We start from the raw sequence: 17,708 nt of genomic DNA on the forward strand, positions 1-17,708 counted from the left end.
TTTAAAAATATATCAGCACATTTTGATTTCTCAGGCTATATCTACACTATAGACTTCTGCCAGCTTTGCTATGTCAGTTAGGGGTGTGAAGAGGTGTGATCTCTGACTGACACAGCTGTGCTGACAGAAGTCCTTAACGTAGATGCAGCTATACTGGCAAAGCTGTACTTTTACCTCTACAGCTTGTTTTATTCAGGCAGGGGTGTTACTATACTAGTACAAAGCACAGCTTTGTTGATATAGCTGCATCCACACTTGGAGAACTTTGCTGGCATACTATACTGATATACCAACCTTGGTAAAGCACACCTAGCATAGACTTGGCCTTATAGTCACAATAACAATTACCCCATCTCAGCTGAATTTCTTTTGCTCTTGGTCTACCCTGTAGTCTGGGAGGTTGGCCTGGACCAGGAAGCACTGCTGGTGTCTGCACCAGTAAAGAATCAGATACCTGTAAAGGAAAAATTGACAAAAGCCTTAATATAATTGGGGGCATTTTGACCTTACCTCAAAGAAAATGAGAATACTTTAAACTACAAATAAATATCATAAATGTCATAAAAATCAGTGAGGTAAAATATTGATTAATATTTCCATGCAGATCCAGGTTTAGGAGATCTATAAAAAGAGATCAAAAACCAGGGGACAGTAGGAAATACATACAATTTTTGCACTGCTGTAATTATGTCAATTAGGGATGTGACTTTTTTATTATTCATATAGTTATACTGGTACAAACCTAGTGTAAATACAGGTATGCCAGTATAAAGGTGCCTTGCACAAGTATAGTTTATGCCCCATCCCATAGAGGAATAAGCTGTATCAGTATGAACATTTTTATATGGGTATAACTGTGTCCATACTAGAGGTTGTACCACTTTAACTATCCCAGTATAGGTTTTGCTGTGAACAAGGCCTGAGAGAGAATTATGTAAAAATTGTTACCAAAAAGTAGCAACGCTTTTTTTGATAGCAAAGTTGAATTGTCCACTTTTGCACTGCTTTGTATAATTAAATATGCAGTAAACATCCACCTCCAATTTGGGGGTGTGTACAGGAATGCACAGCATACCCCTTGTGCAGCACGGAGTCCCATTCCACACGAGTTCCCTGCATATGCTCAGGCAAGGGCAGGCTAGAGGATCAGCGGTTGTACCGATCTGCCAATGCACACTATTGCACAGGGATCAGAGGTGGCTGCAGCACACTATTCTGAAGCCTGAGGGAACATTCATTCCCTGCCCCACCATCACATGTATGTAGCCCTGCTATTTAGACTGGGTGCTAGAATGATGATCTGGCTCTTGGAGAAATGAATATTCACATTGCTGTGCTGAGTTAAACAGATATTTCTTTAAGAAAGTTTTATTGTTTCCAATAAATCACATCAGAAAAGCAGGGCAATTATATTGTCATGTTTTCTGTAAAGTTGAATAGCAGCTGGAATAAGTAAAACATTTGTTGACAGAGAAATATTCATATTTCATTTCTCTAAGAAATGGGAGCAGAAACTCTAAACTTTGGGCAAAATTTTCTGAAAATTTCTTGAGTCCCCAGTTATAGATACTTTATTACATATTGGTTGATTGATTATTCTACAACATTCAATGTTCCTAGCTTGACCATCAGACTTCCTTAAAGCTAAAGAGATTTTCCACAAGTGTCACATTTATATATAAAATATCAGATAATATTACCGCACTCTGCCCTCCTTCCCCAGTACAGTATACACGTAAGCGATAAGAGCAGCCTGGATGTAGTCGATCACACAAATGTTCCCTAGCAGCTCCACTGTATATTACGTCCCAGTTGTTTCCTGAAAAGTTAAGAATTAGTGTGCAATGAACCAAGGTGCAATTTTCAGCATTTCAGTATCAGACATAACAGGTATCCTAACTTCACTAAGCAAACGTGTGTGTCGTTTGTCAGACAAATTCAAAGCTTGCTTCGAATTTCCTGGAAATGATCTAATTATCTCATGACGATAGTTTCCTAGACAAATTTGTGTACATTTGCTGAAGTGAAATATCTCCTTTATCTGGCATACCCATTAACTAAGATGTACAATTTGTATTTAATAAAGCAGTTTAAATGTGCTTACTGGTCTAGTAATAACATTATAACTAAATAGATGGAAGAAAAATAATAGACGAGCCCATGGAAAAGATACTTTAATTAAATCATATGTATTCATTTTATACAGCAAGTCTATACTTCCTAAAATTAAAGCCTGATAAAGCCAGCCTGATGCCTGAGCAGTAGGAAAGGGCTTGCAGCACCTGAGATAAAAAGAAGTTACCTACCCTTTGTAACTGGAGTTTTTTGAAATGTTTTATGAATCTGTAAACTCGGGGATCATACTCTATGACTGGAAAATTGCTAACATAGTTCCTATTTTTAAGGAAGGGAAAAAATGTGATCTGGGAAACTACAGGCCTGTTAGTTTAACCTCAATTGTATGCAACGTCTTGGAACAAATTTTGAAAGAAAAAATAGTTAAGGCCTGTTTACCAGCAGGCCCAGGGATCGTCACGTGGCCTGCAACACCATGACATCTCTTTGGACTTGGGACCTGGATCGACCTTTGACCAGCCAGTCATCAAGGTACGGGTAGATCTGTATACCCCGACATCTGAGGTAAGCCGCTACTACCAACATGCACTTGGTAAACACCCTCAGTGCTGTCGCTAGTCTGAAAGGGAGGACCGCAAACTGGTAGCGGTCCGATCCCACCGTGAAGCGTAGGAAGTGCCTGTGTCCTTGGAAGATCGCTATATGAAAGTACACGTCCTTCGAGTTGAGGATGGCATACTAGTCTCCTGGATCCAGGGAGGGGATGATGGAGGCCAGGGAGACCATGGGGAACTTCAATTTCTTTAGGTATTTGTTGAGGCCTCACAGGTCCAGGAGGGGCCGTAGACTGCTCTTGGCCTTTGGGATTAAGAAGTACCGGGAACAGAACCCCTTGTTCCTGTATGTGTGAGGAACCTCTTCCACCCCACCCAGCTGCAGCAACCCTTTTACCTCCTGCATGAGGAGACTTTTGTGAGAGTGGTCCCTGAAGAGGGATGGGGAAGGAGGGTGAGAGAGGGGTAGAAAGAGGGTAGAAAGGAGGGTATAATCCTGTGCCACTGTATTGAGGACCCAGCGGTCCAAAGTTCTGGTGGTCCATGCCGGGAGGAAAAAAGAAAGGCGGTTGGAGAAAGGTGGGAAAGATAGATCAAGGGTATAGTCTGGTAGGTAGCCCTTGGGTGCACCCTCAATATGCCCGCTTGCTCCCATGCTTAGTACTTGTCGAGCCCGCTTGGGCAGAGGCGGGTGGCGTTTTTAGCCCCTGCTCTTTTTGTGGGATGGCTCCTGCCGGGGTTGGCTCCCTTGGCCCTGAGATGGCTGCAGTTTGAACCACTTACGGACTGGACCAGGGACATACAGTCCTAGAGTCTTCAAGGTAGTGCAGGAGTCTTTTAATCCAGGCAGCTTGCTGTCCGTGTGCTCTGCAAACAGGGCCTGGCCATCGAAGGTGCGGTCCCGCATCGACTGCTGAGCCTCAGTCGACAGGCCAGAGAGGAGCAGCCAGGATGCCTGCCACATGGAGATGGCTGAGGCCATGGTGCAAGCCGTCGAGTCCGCTGCATCTGAGGCTGCTTGGAGGGCCGCTCTGGCCGCAGCCATGACCTCCTTGAGGATCGCCCACAATTCCTTCCTGGACCCTTCGGGAAGGGAAACGTCAAACTTGGCCATGGCCTGCCAAATGTTGTAATTGTCACAGCCAAGGAGGGCTTAGTGGTTGGTCACTCTCAATTGAAGGCTGGAAGACTAATTCATTTTTCGCCCGAACAGATCCAATCTCTTTGAGTCTTTATTTTTGGGCTTGAGCCTGGGTTGCCCCTGCCTCTCCCTTTGATTAACAGCCTCAACTACGAGAGAGTTTGGGGCCGAGTGGGTGTACAGATACTCGTGGTCTTTGGCTGGCACAAAGTATTTACGTTCAGCCCTTTTTGCAATGGGGGGCAGAGAGGAGGGAGTTTGTCACAGGACATTAATAATTTTTGATGCCCTGTCCCTAGGCTGAGTCCCGTCCGAGACCGACTAAACTAGAACTAAGCCTAAGGGAACTATTAACTTTTATACAACTATTTTATAGGAAACGTTCAGAAGAAACACTGAACGAAATGCAATGCTAGCTGAAGCAGCAGATGTTCCAGAACCGTCACTGGCAGCAAGAAGAAACTGAGGGTGGGGGGGAGCCGGCAGCACCCCTTATACCGTGGTATGTGCATGCTACTCCAGGGGGCACCAGAGCTGGTCCTCTACAGATATCACTGAGGGAAAAACTTCCAGCACTGGTGCATGTGGCAAGCCACACACACACCTAATGTGGAATGGAGATAAGCAAGCACTCGAAGAAGAACATGTGTTTAAGTCTACTCCAGTTGTCTACAATGGAACTTAAAAGCCATGCTTCAGTGCCCTTCCAGAACAGGGATGCTTTCCTGAACTGGGATCATAGTGCTGTCTTAGCCTGAACCACACTACACACACCTAGCTATAAACTAAGGGCAAAAACAGTTGTTATTCCAAAAGTGCTCTGCATCATTTTCCCCATTTAATGATGGTAAACGCAACAGTAATATTATTAACAAAAAGCTCAGTAAAAAGAAAAGTGTCAACTCTGGTTGATCTCTGCCATGAACCAAGGGTACTATGTGGTTTTATCTGTAATTTGGCCATCCACATAGAATGCCTGTAATACGAGGATTAAATTTGGGCCATCTCTTTAGACAGAATACGATACAACATACAGCCTAGTAATTACAACTTGCAAGAGTTCATACATTCAGAAAAGAGTACATACATTAAGAAAAACAGAGTGCCTTTTAGTGCCTTTCATTTTTCTATTATAGCAGTTCCCAGAGGTGCCAATCATCTAAGCATACAAAAACAGTTCCTGCCCCATAGAATTTACAATCTACGGCATTTAAAAGGACCATCAGAGATATAACGAAATGCCAAAATCAGTGAACATCGTGCTGCATTTGAAAAATTCCTACATTAACTCTTACCATTTAAGCCTTCAGAAATCTCCACGACATATTTAGTTATTGCTGTCCCTCCATTGTCTTTTGGTGGATCTACCAAATATGAACAAAAAGTCAGGCAAAACACACTGTTCTGGACACTATTGTATTTACATAACATAGATAAACTTTCTGTGGAATATTTAAGGAAGTTAAGCTAGTGCCTAAGGCCCAGATTTTTAAAGGTATTTAGGCATTGCTCTGGTTGGCATTGCAAGGCCTAAATGACTTAGAAGCAGGACATAGGCTCTTAAGCACCTATGTCACTTTTAAAAATAAGATTTGGGCTCCTAAATCATTTGGTTTTACAATGCTGAGTGAAGCAATACTTTTAAAAGTCTGGGCCTAAGTGCTTTTCTGCGTAGGGAGGGACTTAAGCACATACTTAAGTACTTTGCTGAATTGGGGCCTTGTCGGGTTCCAGAAGACGTTGCTTTTTTTTAAAATGGAAAAACCAGATGTTAAGCAGATTTATTTTAATGAGTAGGTCAGAGATTTAATTACTTAGCTGTAGGGCTGTCAATTAATCACAGTTAATTCATGCGATTAACTCAAAAAAATTAATCGTGATTTAAAAAATTAATTGCAATACCAACTGAAATTTATTAAATATTTTAGTTGATTTTCTACATTGTAAAATATATTGATTTAAATTACAACACAGAATACAAAGTGTACAGTGCTCACTTTATATTATTTTTTATTACAAATATTTTTATTGTAAAAATTACAAACAAAAGAAATAGTATTTTTCAATTCACCTCAGACAAGTACTGTAGTGTGATCTCTTTATCGTGAAAGTGCAACTCACAAATGTTAATTTTTTTTGTTGCACTCAAAAATAAAACAATGTAATACTTTAGAGCCTACAAGTCCACTCAGTCCTACTTCTTGTTCAGCCACGCGAAGAGAAACAAGTTTGTTTACATTTATAGGAGATAATGCTGCCCGCTTCTTATTTACAATGTCACCTGAAAGTGAGAACAGGCATTCGCTTGGAACTTTTGTAGCTGGCATTGCAAGGTATTTACGTGCCAGATATGCTAAACATGCATATGCCCCTTCATGCTTTGGCACCATTCCAGAGGACATGCTTCCATGCTGATGATGCTTGTTAAAAAAAATGCGTTAATTAAACTAGTGACTCAACTCCTTGGAGAACTGTATGTCTCCTGTTCTGTTTTACCCGCATTCTGCCATATATTTCATGTTATAGCAGTCTTGGATGATGAGCCAGCACATGTTGTTCGTTTTAAGTACACTTTCACTGCAGATTTGACAAAAAGCAAAGAAGTTAATAATGTGAGATTTCTAAAGATAGCTACAGCACTGGACCCAAGGTTTAAGAATCTTAAGTGCCTTCCAAAATCTGAGAGGGTTGAAGTATGGAGCATGCTTACAAAAGTCTTAAGAGCGCAACACTCTGATGCAGAAACTACAGAACCTGAACCACCAAAAAAGAAAATCAACATTCTGCAGATGGCATCTGACTCAGATGATGAAAATGAACATGTGTCAGTCCACACTGATTTGGATCTTTATCAAGCAGAACCCATCATGCACACATGCATGATGTCCTCTGGAATGGGAGCTAAAGCATGAAAGGACATACGAATCTTTAGCACATCTGGCACATAAATATCTTGCAACACCGGCTACAACAGTGCCATGCGAACGCCTGTTCTGACTTTCAGGTGACATTTGTAAACAAGAAGAGGGCAGCATTATCTCCTGCAAATGTAAACAAACTTGTTTGTCTGAATGATTGGCTGAACAGGAAGTAGGACTGAGTGGACTTGTAGGCTGTAAAGTTTTACATTGTTTTGTTTTTGAATGCAGGTTTTATTTGTAAGTAATTTTACATTTGTAAGTTCAACTTTGATGATAAAGAGAGACTGCACTACAGTACTTGTATTGGGTGAACTGAAAAATACTATTTCTTTTGTTTTTTACAGTGCAAATATTTGTAATAAAAATAAATATAAAGTGAGCACTGTACACTTTGTATTCTGTGTTGTAATTGAAATCAATATAGTTGAAAATGTAGAAAACATCCAAGATAAACAATAATAGAATACCATTTAAGTAACAGCGTAATTAATCACACGATTAATCACAAATAATTTTTTTAATCATGTGATTAATCACGATTAATTTTTTAATAGTTTGACAGCCCTACTTAAATGTGATAATTTAACAGCTGTTTGTTAAAATACTGTATGATAATACCACCATATCCTATCCTGTTTCACTGCGTGAATATGCTATTTAATTTTAATAAGTGTCCTGAGAATGTAAGAGACAATACAATAAAGTCATTGCAGTAAAAAAAAAAAAGAGGATGTGTTCAAAATAGTATTTAGCATCTTGCATTTAATACAACATAATGCCTTTCATCCTGAATGATCCAATAGATTCTTATGATCAAATATAGGACTATAGTGGCCTACCACTAAAATGCAGCTACCGCTAAGGTGGAGGACAGGGGGTCAAGCAGACAACCAGCATTCAGCACATTGTGCAATAGGCAGGGAAGAGGAAACTTTGGCAGGGCACCAGAGCAAATCTGACAGATTCCATAGTGCTTTTTGTAAGAACCACATAGAGCAGAAGTGTCCGTTTTTAAAATACTTTTATTTGAAGGTCTCATTTGGAAAACATCCCCTTACTAAGCTACATGAACCTCAACTTATATGCCTCAAAGGTAAGGCTACGATTTAGTCATGGAGGTCACAGAATCCGTGTGACTTCTGCAACCTTCGTGACTTCAGCCTGCAGCGGTTGGGAGCTGCAGGGTCCCCTGTTGCCTGCGGGGACTGGCCTCTGGTGGCCCCCAGAGCTCCAAGCTGCCGCAAGCGGTCGGGGTACCCCACAGCTCCCGGCCACCGTGGAAACCCTGAGCTCCTGGCTGCTATGGGCCCCTGGAGCTGCAGACAGCGCGGGCCCCTGGAGCTCTGACACCCAACCCATAGTGGGGGTCCCCAGAGCTCCTAGCCCCCAGGCAGCTGCCCTGCTGCAGGCAGTGTAGGTACTTGCAGATCCCCATTTAGTCAGAGATACTTTTAGTAAAAGTCATAGACAGGTCATGGCTGCCGTAAATTTTTCTTTATTGCCCATGACTTTTATTAAAAATATCCAAGACAAAATCTTAACCTTACTCATAGGTTGACAGATTGCGTGGGAATTTGTACCTTCACTTCAGGAAGCAAATATATTTCAACCTAGAGCTGTGTGAAGCTCTCATTAGAAAACCTGAAAGTATTCTTCACTGTGCTGGTTTTATTATAAACTCAAAGCTCAGCCCAGGTTCATCTGAAGGTTTGTGAACCTAGGTCCAGCTTTAAGCCAATTTATAGTTCTGCAATGAAATCTAGGCCAATTTATAGTTCTGCAATGAAACACATTCACTCATACATTTTCAACAGAAACCAGGTAAAACTGTAGTTTTGGTAAAGTTTCCCTTTAAGTCAGTTCAAATATAGGAACTCCAAGTTAAACCCAGGGACAGTAGTAGAGTGAGCCCAGGCAAACTGAAACCAAAAAAAAATTCCCACGAACCCTTGTGAACCAAAAAGGCTAAATTTCCCATAGCTCTGTTTCACACCTGATAGTTAGACTACTGTGGCATCCTCCTAAGTACGCTGAAGTCACTGGGTCAATATTCTGCTCTCGGTTACATTAGTGTTAATCCAGAAAAACTGCTGACTGCAGTAGTACTGAGAGCAGAATTTCTCATTCTCCACATACCAATGTACATAAATACAGAAGAAAGTATCAAAGTAGAACTGAACAAAAACTTTACCCCAAATTATTTTAAAACTTTGTGCATGAATTTTTCCTTTAACTGATGGTTTTGAAGGTACTCCAGGCTTGTCTGGGCAAGTAGTAAAGTCGACTACCTCACTTGGACTGCTTTTGCCTTCCAAGTTATAGGCAATGACCTGTAAAAAATATAAATATATCTCTATAAAAGTATTCTATAAACAGCATATGTACATTTTTGGTACTCTACAAGCTGCTAATGCTAAGTGTGTCTAAATCATTTATATATGTTTAATTTATAGGTTATAAATCAGCAAAGGAAAGAATATTATCACACATTTTTGTATATTATACCATTCTCACATTCTTGAGGGATTTTAGTAGTCAATCACTTTACTGAAATGAAAAATGACAAGAATTGACAGCAGGGAAATTTTAATATTTTAAAAAATAAAAATTAAAAAATTAGCATTTTACAACAGTTGTAAAGAAAACAAAAAACAAATGAACAAAAACCCCACCATTTTCAAATGCACATGACTAAAGTTAGGCTCCTAAATCTATATTCAAGGCATCTAAAAGTAGCCTGATGATAAGAGGCACTCAGGAAGCTGCAGCTTCCAGTGATTTTAATGGAATTCGTGGGTACTTAGTACTTTTGAAAGGCTCGCTACTTTTATTTATGTGCCCAAGTATGAATTTAGGAATCTAATTATAGGTACAAAGGGTTGAAAATTTGGCCATAGTATTTTCGGTAGTCTTAGATACTTAGCAGTATTTTTTAAATAAATGATCCTTAAATATAAATATAAACTGCATATGTACAGAGGTAATTTCTTAAACTGCAGCTACATCAGGCAGTTAATATTCAACTACAGTAAACGTAAAAAGCAGTTAGATCACATTATGGTTGCTGGTAAAATTTTATATCTGAAAAAAAAATCAAAATTAGAGCTACACAAAACTATATTAAACTACTAACTTCACCTTTTTCAACCCATTAGTTTGAAAATAGCCTTCAAGCCCACCCTTCTCATTCTTCCCCCATGACTTTCAGGTCACCACAAACACTTACATATATATTATATAGCCTCAAAAATAAAACTACTTTGGAAGCATCCATACAATAGCAACCGATACAGAAGTTTGGACATTATACAAAATTTTACTTATTCTACTGAAGGAAACTGAAGTACTAAAATTTGGATCACAATATGTTCCCCACTGTAGTAAAAATAATTTTGTATGATTAGTTTAATAAAATATTGAAAAAATGTGACATTTTAATAAAAGCAAAACATTATAAAATAGAGTACTTGAGACAACATAGTCTTTGTCTTTTTACACTTTTTTCTTTTAAGAAAGTAGCTACAGGAATAAAAAGTAGGAAATTTAAAAAGTGACTGCACTAATAACTGGTGCCAACAAAAGCAAGGAAGTTATTAAATAAATCTGTCACACCATCTTTCCACGAGCTTAAGGAATGCTATTACTACTCCTCCTAAACCTCTCCCATCTATAATGAAAACGAGAGACTTGATTAACACAGCATTTATCATTTGTACTGTGTGGGGGAACAAGAGCCTCTTCTATTTAAAAATGGTTCAGTTAAACAAAATAGGGTATGAAATTTGTGTCATATAGTATGTTCTTGGAGCAATATTGTGCTATCAAATTCCCACAGATCTATCTCCATGAAGTGTTTTAAGTGTTGCCATCTTAAATAGATATGCAACTGCTGGGGAACCAACTTTATACTATTTTGGGGATATCCTGCTCAAAACAATGCATGACTAATGCATTCCCACACCTGGCCCTTCATAATTTTTTTTAACTGTTGTAGAATCACTTGTTAAAATGATTAGGCCAACATATTCTACAGTGAGTACCCTGAAGTTTGCGTCGTAAAATCTTTTCAGGTTCCTAAATAAGGGGCCTGATTTTCAGCAGTCTCAAGCAACAAGCAGCTCTTATTGTAATCAAGAGAATACCCTATGTAAATTAAAAACTGGAGATTTCAAAATGTATTGAAAAAGTATTACTTCTGCCAAAAGATCAAATAGCTTTCCCCCTCATATTACAGAGAAGGGATGCTCTCCTTGGGCAGCACTCGTTTATTACCAATAAATGTATGAAGTGATATTTTAAATTTATCCAAACAGTACTTTAGAAAAGTATCAGTAAGTGTGTTACCAGTTTGTTTCATCACAGAAACCAACTGTAAAAAACAGCTGCTAACATTGAGCAATTTTGCAATGAATAAAACCAAAATAATCCGAAGAATCTTACCCTAAATTTATACTTTGTGCTACGTCTAAGATTCTTCACTGTGCAGGTGAGATCATCTCCATCGTATTTTGGTTTGAAACCATATCCCTATAGAAGGAATAAAATATTAATACTTGAAATATATTTATAAACCAGACTATATATAGCAAAACTTGTATAATCTGAACATAGTAATTTGTTAGGCTGCTTGGAGTAAAGTTTTTATTCTGTAAACAAATATTTTTGAGTCACCCTTCACCACTTGGGATGCAGGTGTACAATGGAAATAAGAGAATTATGATCAAAACATTATAATAAAATCAAAATAAACCCCATCATCTTCTGACTATAAAACAGAAGTTCTAATGCAACAAAAGGGAAAAGGAGAAAATAATATGTAGCCAATATTGGTCACACTAACATATCTTTTGAGGGGAGGAGGGGAAATCATAGCAGGATTCATTGAAAAATGAAGGCAGATAAGCTGAAATGATTGTCAAGGGGAACAAGTTCCACACCATAGGGACTTTTGCCAGGATCCTTCAAGGATTTACGCATGTACTTGACTTTCTATTCAATGATACTGCTCATGTGTACAAAGCTAAAAAATGTGTATGTCTTTACAGGATCAGGGCTTAACAGCAAAAGCATACTTGATAAGGATGGTTGTTTGACATAACAAAAGAAAGGAAAACAAAATGGTTTTGTCACAGTAAAAGCAAGTCATAATTTTCATTTAAGAGGAAGGAAAAGTCATGACAAATGATGTTTCAGTATTAACAGTTTTTCCTTGGAAATTATGCAAAATCAAGTAAATAACCTTAATTTACAATAAAAATGGTTTAATTTTAAAATGATTGTTTAAAATTATTTAAAAGCCTATACTCTACTGCATAGAGCCAAATTTGTAAAAATTAATGGAGGTGTCTTATTCAGAAGGGGACTGATGGGAGTGGCAAATGCCATAACTTTTTTATATAATAGTCTCTTGAAAGACCACAAGCCCAAGATTCTTTTATGTAAGGTTCCTTACCACTGCTTTGGCTGTGTAAAGGGGCCTTGTAGTGAGCATTAATGTAATTTCCTTTATGGCCACTTTACGCTGCCAGAATGGCCTTACTGTAAATGAAAATCAGGTTCATGATTTGTATAACAATTATCATGGAAGTCATATAGATGAGGCTAAAACTGAAGACTGCAACCATAGACAAATAGAACTGCATGGGAAGATCTCTGTGCCTGTGTGGTTCTCTTTCCAGGGCTTGGGCCTTAGCCAGGAACAACAACCATTAAGGGACTTAAAACCAGAAGGGTCAACTTAATCTGCTACTTTTATCTATAGCCAATGCAAGGGATGCTGAAGTGTAAGACAGTGATCAAATGTGCTGAATTTGTTCATGAAAAGCACTGCTGAGAGGCATGCCAAAAGAAAATAACCAATCGCCTCATGGTCAAGACTGTATGATTAGCTGTTGCAGTCATCATGGTATAAATAAGATACAGCCTGTATAAGTTGCACAAACTAAGACACTTTCATACCATCTCTGACATGGTTTTCCACAGAAAGGATGTACTCAAAACTGACACCAATTACTTGCTCATTACTTACAAATACATCCCTTTAACAAGCAGGGACACAAAGAAAGTGAGAACATCCTTCCAACAATGCCCTCTTACTTGTTAGCAAGACTCATCCCTTTGCAGCATTGAGGATGAGGTATATTCTTGCCAAGGCCAAAGCCTAATTTGCAGCGTCCATAAGGCAAGAGATACATGAATGTTTAACATTAGAATATAATTTCATTAAAATGGAAGGACATTATTAAACATTTCAATTTTATTTACTGATATCACCTAACCATTACTAAAAAACCTTGCTGACTACAAAAATCACAACTGCACACTAATTTCTGTAGTGAATGTTTTTTGCAGATATTTCCCCAATTTCGATTTTATTATATGAAATTTACCTTCTCCCTCTGCATGTACTATAAATATAATAAAAGCACCCATAAGTCTCATTAGAACAACATCACATCCCCAACAGAAGATCCTGTCAATGGCAAGTGTTGTTATTACACTGAGATACTATTAAGTGTGCTGAAACATTCATTTATGGTCTCTTCTCTTATTTAGAATATTTATTTCACACTTACTGAGGTCTCATCCTCCATCTCTAAAATATAAGAGATTCCTTCATCTGTTGGTGTTCCTGAGGGTTTAGTCCACTGTAAGGATAACCAGGTAACTCCAGCTTTAATCAGCATAGGACTGGCTGGCATTGACGGGGCAGTGCCTGAGGTATGATACTGGACTTCTTCACTAAAACCACTGTTTTGAAACAAACAGTATGTAAACTAAATAGGATGAAGTAGGAACAAGAATAATACGGAACTGCTATACAACAGTTTCAGGCCAATTTGTCAGACATGCACATCACTGGTAATTGCATGTTGGAACATGCAGTTGACCATCCTGTACGAACAAATTGTGCCTGTGTGTGTAACTCATGTTAATACAGGTTATACATGCCCATATTTGAATGTTTGGCCTGGAATTAATATACATATTTGTTAACAAAACAGACCAAGAACACAATTTGTTTTTTAAAATCCACTTTGAACAGTCATTATTTGCACAGCAGTTAAGTCTCTAAAACACTTGTACATTTATGTATTTTATCCAACTAATGCCAAAGCTTGTTCTTTCCACCTCTGGCCTGCACTGTTTTCCTTTGTCCAAGATTTAATAAAAAAAACCAAACAAATTCATTTTGCTCCCTAACCAGCTACCTGTGCAAACATTTGTACACTTCTAAGTGAGCCTACTACTTATCAAGCATTAGTTTTCCAGGAGTCCAGAAAAATGGGACCAGTAAAGTCTCTCTGAAAGCTAAGTTTCCTGTGGAATTGGCAATATAAAATTTGTATTTTGTAATAAATGAAAATACAGTGTAGACCACCTACTAATCTGGCAAAGCCTGATTTGTCAGCCTTATCTGATATATCTTTGGGTAGCCTTATTTGGAGACAAAAGGCAAGTAAAGGGTACAGGAAAGAACAAGAGACATTAGGAAATAGAATCATTAGGGAGGGATGCAAGAGTGAATATTAGGAAGCCTAGAAAATATAGTTCTCTGTGTGGCTTATGCAACAGAGGTAGCAACCTAACAACTTTGATTTCAAAACTTGGATTTCTTCTACATTGCCTGGACTATCTGGGTCTTTTTAAAGTGGAATCCATCATGATACCATTCAATTTCCCTGCACATGTCTATTTACTTTTGTTTTTTATGTTCTCAGACACATTATAATGATGTGACTACTACAAAACAAAAAGTTGTGATCTTTTGGTATAACAGATGGGCCATAATTTCACTAAGGTTTTTTTTTAACAATTAAAAACTAAAAGACAACATGTCATAAAAGCTTCTACAAAGGCAGCATGCAAACCAGATCTTGAGAATTACTATATAATGAACACAAAACAAGATGGAACTTTTCTAATTTTGGGGACAGTATTAATTTTTGTACTTGCACTAAATCACTAGTAAGAAAGTCCCAGGAACTGAGATGTGTAGATAATTATGTTAGTTACTTCAAAACAAACAAACAAACCCAAATCTACATCTAGATATGCTAAATGCATGGAGTGAATGGAAAGGCGTCATGACCCCGCAGATCTTGAGGCTGGGGTCCACAGGATTGCCCGTTGACAGTCGACTCCCTACTCCCACCCAACATATTGCTACTAACCAACCAAGCAGAGAAACCATGAAAACAAAAGCTACAACAGGGAGGCCTCCATGGGTCTTGATTGGAGGAACACCAGGATCTCTGATTGGTATGGGCTTCCTATTTAAACCTAAAGAGAGGCACAAGAAGTTGTCCACACAACTGTGCTCTACCTGGCTGCTACATCAGACCCTGGCTTCTTGCTTGATTCCTGGTTCCTGCTTCTCTGCCTGGACTCCAGGTTCCTGCCTTGCTACTGATTCTTGCCTCTTGTCTCCAACTCTGGCTCCGATCCTTGGCTTGACTCTCTGTGACTCTTGACCCTTTGCTTGACCCCCAACCTCAACTCCTGCTCCACACAGATTACCCAGCCAGCTACATTCCGGCCCCAACAAAAGAGCAGATAACAGACCTGTCTACCCACCACTAATGCCAAATACCTAAGCAGTCACCCAATGAGTAGATCTAACGAATGGGTATGTTAAAACAAAATAAAGTGTTAATTTTAAAAAAATGTTCTTCATTTATTATTTTTACTCTCTGTGGGCGCAAACCAAAGCACACTGAAATCAATGGAAAGAGTCCCACTGACTCCAGTGGGCAATGGATCAGGCCCCAGACAATTCGCTCAGAAACTTTCTTTTAGTTATTTCTCTCTGCTTCATTTTTGTACTTTTCCTATTTAGCAAACGGTTTTGTGCTGTGTTTTATATGCAGCTGAAATTAAGAATGGTTAATAACTTAAACACATATAGGACTTATAAAAACAGAACATTTATCTTTGGTCAGTAACATCATCTAGATGAAATTCTGCTCTCAAATGCCTAAAGTTCCCAACAATATTAATAAAAGACATCCTCAATCATACCTAGGGCAAAATTTGGCCCCTCCTCTTGTAAGAGCTCTCCTTAAACATTGTTTATTACTTAAACAGAACTATAAAGCCAGTAGTGTATTTTTATGTCTGTAAAACATGTGTTTAAAAATATTTAGACAGTGATTAGTTTTAAAAGGATATATGTCCATACAGCATAATGCCCTCCACTAGCTTACAATACAGGAAATGTGAACTATATGTCCAGATATTCACAGATGGACTAAGAGGTGTTTTGCCTGTTTTTATTTTAATCTTCAAGATTTTATCGTAACTGTTTAGGTGTAATGTTACCTATTAAAATTGCTTCAAAATAAAGACTTCTCTGTTTTAAATCTTTTAAAATCAAAATGGTTTAATAACAGGAGCAATATATCGTATGTAGTGGTAAGAAGCTCTAAGACGTTTAAGAGCATTCAATGATATGTCTTGTGCCTTATCACGTATATCAGGTGGGCATATAATGTTATTTAATTACAGCAGCATTCTGTTATATATTGTTCCTACATACACATGAATGTGGACGTAGAGACATTGCATTGTTTATGTATATAACATGGGAATACTCACCTCATGCCCATGTCATTTTTGGCTGCCAGTCTAAAGGTGTACCCCATTGCTGGTGATAGTTTAGTAATTCTGTACTGCTTCTGTTGGCCATAGTAACACTGACAAAACTCTCCATTTCCTTTTCCCTAAAAGGAATAATTAAAACTCATATTATTTACACTGTTCATTAAACAAGCACATCTACTGATTAAAACAGTTTGCTAAATCTTGAAGAATGTTCATCCAATTAAACTCAAAACAAGCCAAGGATGCCATAAGAAGGTAAGTGTTATATCACATTTTTCTGAATACTGAACTCAAAATGCTGTTCTTACAGTCCTTCGCTCCACAGGGCTGATGAAGGAGGCTGTGCATGTTCTGCCCCACAGTCCACCTAACTCCTTTCCTGATAAGCCCTTAAGTGTCTAGGGAATGGGTTGGGAGACAGCTGAGCCATCCTTACACAAAGAAAGAGATCTTCACACGAAAATAACTCTCAGCTCACAGATCTTGGGAGGAAGAACTGAGCCACCAGAAAGGAAAAAGCCACCCTAAACAGTGACCCAATAACGTAAGTTTTAAGAGCCTCCTGATAATACTGGCATTTTCTATTCAGCAAGCAAAATTTGAGGAAATATAGTTGTATTTTTATATACCTCCCTAGGAATGAATTGTATATTACCAACACTTGCCTCAAAGATATAGGTCACAATTAAGATTAACAATTTGATCACGGAGGTCATGGATTCTGTGACTTTAACAGACCTCCACCTGTGACAGCGGCCAATGGGGCTCCAGCTGTCAGCCCCCCCCGTGGCTGACACAGTTCCAGCTGTCAGCGTATCCCTGCCCCCTGTGCGGGGCTTCGTGTTCAGCCCCATGCTGCTGGGCTCTAGATTCCCTGATTTATGGTTTATTGCCTGCACCCTGCCCATACATTTTAATAAAAATCATATAGCAAACCTGCTTACCTCATCCCATTCTAAAAGATAATTGTGGATTTTAGAACCATTGTCACAAGATGTCTGCAACAAGAAAAGAATAAAATTAGGACACAATAGCAGGAGGACAAGATCACTTTAGGAAAATGGTAATGGACTAGAGACATTCATTTGTAGGTCACCTGTTCCAATCAAGTTAAGGTCAGAGGTGACCAACTGTTCCCTGATGCTGGCTGTTTGAGGTTTCTCTCAACTCTCCTTTTTTTGGCAACACACACCTCTGAAAAATATTCTGGCAACAGTGTCAAATATCACCCTATAGCAATTTTCTGAGGAGCTGTAGGGTTAGATAGGTATATAAAGGGTTACATTAGCTTATCTTAATGAAGGAAAATATATGTATTTTGTAGTTTAAGCCATGGGTTTTTAGCAGCTATGGGAAGGTCTTGAGGAAAAAAATATAACTGGCAAGTTACAAGGTAAGCTGTAAAAATGCTGA

The 17,708-nt window shown here is 38.6% G+C and overlaps 1 protein-coding gene across 12 annotated transcripts in view; it reads right to left on the minus strand.

Moving 5' to 3' along the window:
- Positions 1–17,708, minus strand: part of FNDC3A (fibronectin type III domain containing 3A) — a 210,008-nt gene that overhangs the window by 23,635 nt on the left and 168,665 nt on the right. For all 12 annotated transcript variants that reach the window (XM_073343811.1, XM_073343802.1, XM_073343820.1 and 9 more), the window contains 8 exons: positions 17,240–17,293; positions 16,290–16,414; positions 13,268–13,442; positions 11,133–11,219; positions 8,884–9,022; positions 5,067–5,135; positions 1,701–1,819; positions 349–454 (listed from right to left, as the gene is read on the minus strand). In XM_073343811.1, the coding sequence (XP_073199912.1) occupies positions 349–454; positions 1,701–1,819; positions 5,067–5,135; positions 8,884–9,022; positions 11,133–11,219; positions 13,268–13,442; positions 16,290–16,414; positions 17,240–17,293 (874 nt within the window). The remainder of the gene's footprint in view (positions 1–348; positions 455–1,700; positions 1,820–5,066; positions 5,136–8,883; positions 9,023–11,132; positions 11,220–13,267; positions 13,443–16,289; positions 16,415–17,239; positions 17,294–17,708) is intronic.

Source organism: Lepidochelys kempii, chromosome 1 (genome assembly GCF_965140265.1).
Source record: "Lepidochelys kempii isolate rLepKem1 chromosome 1, rLepKem1.hap2, whole genome shotgun sequence".
Classification (NCBI taxonomy): Eukaryota; Metazoa; Chordata; order Testudines; family Cheloniidae; genus Lepidochelys; species Lepidochelys kempii.